Source organism: Mesoplodon densirostris, chromosome 2 (assembly GCF_025265405.1).
Source record: "Mesoplodon densirostris isolate mMesDen1 chromosome 2, mMesDen1 primary haplotype, whole genome shotgun sequence".
NCBI lineage: Eukaryota > Metazoa > Chordata > Mammalia > Artiodactyla > Ziphiidae > Mesoplodon > Mesoplodon densirostris.
The window spans coordinates 145400082-145403300 of record NC_082662.1 but is presented as its reverse complement, the minus strand read 5'-3'; the positions used below and the strand labels follow the sequence as shown (position 1 = coordinate 145403300).

Genomic DNA, 3219 nt, shown 5'->3' with positions numbered 1-3219 from the left:
TCTGGAGGCTGTGCTCCGTGACGGGAGAGGCCACAACAGTGAGTGGCCCGCGTACCGCAAAAAAAAAAGAAACAAAAGAATAGGGGGGTAGTGAAGGAGAGCCTCCCAGACCATAGTCTGACTTTGAGCCATGGCCCTGAGGGGCAAAGCCAGAAAGGAGTGGAAGCCAGATGGAGCAGTGCTGTTGGCGCTGAGCATGTGTGTGAGGTGGGGCTGCCCTTGCCTGGACACTGGGTCTCAGACTGTGGCAGAATCCACTGTGAGGCTACGGCTGGGCTTCGGGACCTAGAAATTCAGACAAAACACTGCATGCGTTCTCAGACTGTATGGTTTTTTATTTAAATTGCAGCAAGGAAGCTGACAGGGGCTCTCCAGGGGTATTTCCCAGAGCCCTGGTCCCCTTTGCAGCTCCCAGCTCTAGGTCCTATTGATGGGCTTCAACAGTCACTGGCTCCAAGGTCTCAGATGTCACACCGGTGATTTCCAGCCCCTGGCCACTCTCTGCTGTCTCTGTGATGGCCTCCATTCAGGTCCCTTCCACTGGCTCCGCCAAGATGCTCCCATGTTTATCTCGTGATGAGGCCACCGTCTTTTTTGTAAGTCTGGCTCTCACATTCCTGAAGAAAGAGCTGATCCTGCTGAGTATGTTGGTGGTGGGACCTGAACGCGCTGGAGATAAGCTCCTGCCCGATTTGTGCGAGGTCTTGGAGTCCCTGGTGATGGGAGCACGGCTGATGCCTTTGGGGGCAGTGCCCTGCTCGCTGCCCCCCGGGCTGCCGTGGCCTTTGGCCTTTTGGTCATGTCTAGTGGCTCTGCGGCCGCCTGAGCACGGGCCCGCTGCTTTGGGGATGGTCTTGCTCCCCGCTGCCTTGTGGTGGCTTTCCACGGAACTGCAGAGCGAGGGGCTCGTCAGAGCCCTGTCCTCTCCCCAGTGCTCCCTCCTCTCCCTTCTTCCCTTGCGGGCCTGGGACACTCTCTGTGAGCTACCACCCTGTTTGCTCACTTTGCCTTCCTGTGGCAAGCTTGAGACGAGGGTCCCCTCATGGTCCTTGTCGGCTCTTCCTTTGACAGTCTTGCTGGTAGGTTCTGCTCCGACCACAGTCATGCCGGCCCCTGGGGAGAGGCTGGTGGACGTGCTGGAAGCATGCTCTGAATTGTTCTCAGCCCCTGCCAAGGCCGTTTTCCCGCTCCTCAGGGATGTTGTGGCCGTGTCCCCAGTGGCTGTGTTGGTTTTGCTTCCTCCGGGCCCGTCGCTGGCTGTGGCTGCTCTGGCCGTGCCCCGCTCTTGAGCGGCAGGAGACTCGATCACTGCCGTGCTCAGAGCACCCGCCGCGGTGCCTCCTGCCACCCCTGCTGTCTCCACCTTGGTCGTTGCCCGCGACGCGGACGCTTTGTCGAGCCCTGTAGTAGGTTTTGCTTTCGCAGCGGCCGCATCGGGCATGGTATCGGGCTTGTGGGAGTCCAGTTGGATTCCGTGCCCCCCAGCAAAAGCTGCAGGTGTGGCCCCGGCCACCTCAGGGCACGTGTGGAGGCTGCTGACGCTCACCTGGTCCTGATGCCCCTTTCCTTGGAAATCCTCCACGGCCGGGCTCCTCCCGTCCTGCTCCTCCTCGAACACAGGCATGCAGGTCATGTCCCAGACGGGAACGGCATAGGTGTTGCTTTCACTGTCCACTGGTGGTCGCAGGAGGTAAATCAGCTGTTCCCACTCGGCGAAGAGGTCTTCCCGCGCGTCCAGAGGGGGACACAGCTGCAGGTAGAAGCAGCGGCCGGTGGCAAGCTTCACGCGCAGCTGTTGTTTCTCACGACTGTGAGTGGAGAGCCTCACGAACTCCAAGGGAAGGAGCCTGGTGAGCTCTAAGGTCTTTGCAGCCTTGTGACTCTTCCCCTTGGTGGCCTGGCTGCGCTCGGCGTGCTTTTCACAGCCGGTGGCCCGTCGGGCCAGCAGCATGATGTCTGGGAGCGGGAGGACGGGGCTGGTGGATGTGATGCCCATGGTCAGCATGCCGCCACAGTTGTGCACGTCAATCGCTCCTCCCCTCTTCGTGACCTGGATGAAGTCGCTCTCGAATATCGGCGCGTACTTGAAATGGTCGTATTCGCCCTTGTGCAGTTGCTGCTGCAGCTTCCCCGTGGTGGTGGTGAACAGGTCCACCCAGGTGCTGCTCCGGGCCGTGTGATACGGGAGCAGAGAGTCCCCACTCATGGCTGTCTTTGATCACGACAGGCAGCGCGGTTAAGGCGGCTCCCTGGCTCCTCCCTCCCTCGGCCTCACTGGCAGAAGAGCGAGCTGCGATGGTCCTGCGTCACACAGGCGGCCCTGTGGCAGGTCTTCCAAGCCCGCCCCACAGGCCCCCACGTTTGCCTCAGGGTCTCCCAGAGGCAGCAGGGGTGTGGGTAGATGATCACAGATGATCACAGCGGGGACGCTGTAGGGCGCCTGGAGCCCAGGCCGAATCTCTTCAAGTGTGTCGAGAGGTACGGCAGGCTCCCCCTCCGCCTCACCTCACTTCTGCTTCTGGGTTTTTATCTCCCCAAGAGGCTGTGGTGAACTTCCGTCCTAGTGAGAGAAGTAACCACTTTGTCAGCCTAACCCCCTGGCACAGCCTATTTATCCTCTGATGCCCTTTGTGACCTATCAGTGTCACAAAGCCCTTTGTGACCTATCACTGTCCCAAAGCCCTTCGCCTCATCCCCCAGCTGCCCCCTCAGGGCAGGGCCCCCATCCTCTGCCAAACACCCCATTGCCCCCGCGGAGGACAGGCCCATCCTGCCAGGGACTCAGGTGCGTTACCAAAATAAAAATGTCTTCAAGTGGGAAAGTTTTGTGTGGGTCCTTTTTCTTTTCCTCCCCCAAATTCAGCTACTGGATGAAATCTATAGGAATGTAAGCTGATGGGATCAATTGGAACCATTTCAGCTCATGGTTTAATTGTATCGAATAAGGCAGAGTTGGCAGTGGCGGTCCTTAGTCTGTCCTTTCATAGAATCTCAGTAAACGTGGACGATGGTGAGTGCCAATTCCCCTGTGAAGCCTTCCCTAACCCAGAACTCCTTCCCATGCCCCAGACCCCCTCCTCTGAATAGATCCAGTCCCCAAACACACGTCTCTCATTGTATTTGTCACTCAGAGTTGTGATCATTACTCGTGCTGTCCTGTCTCCTCCACCCTCTGTGTACCTCTGTGTGGGACCGGGGTGGCACACTGTCTGAAAGTTG

At 58.7% G+C, this 3219-nt stretch overlaps 1 protein-coding gene across 1 annotated transcript; it reads right to left on the bottom strand.

Annotated features, from left to right (window-relative positions):
- Nucleotides 1-526: 526 nt before the first annotated feature.
- LOC132483416 (Golgi-associated RAB2 interactor protein 4-like) lies at nt 527-2206 on the bottom strand. Its single transcript, XM_060088710.1, has one exon. The coding sequence runs from the start codon at nt 2204-2206 to the stop codon at nt 527-529; it is 1680 nt and encodes a 559-aa protein (XP_059944693.1).
- Between the last annotated feature and the right edge of the window lie 1013 nt (nt 2207-3219).

Coding starts and splice junctions, on each gene's coding strand:
- LOC132483416 (XM_060088710.1), bottom strand. CDS start 2,206: ATGAGTGGGGACTCTCTGCTCCCGTATCACACGGCCCGGAGCAGCACC.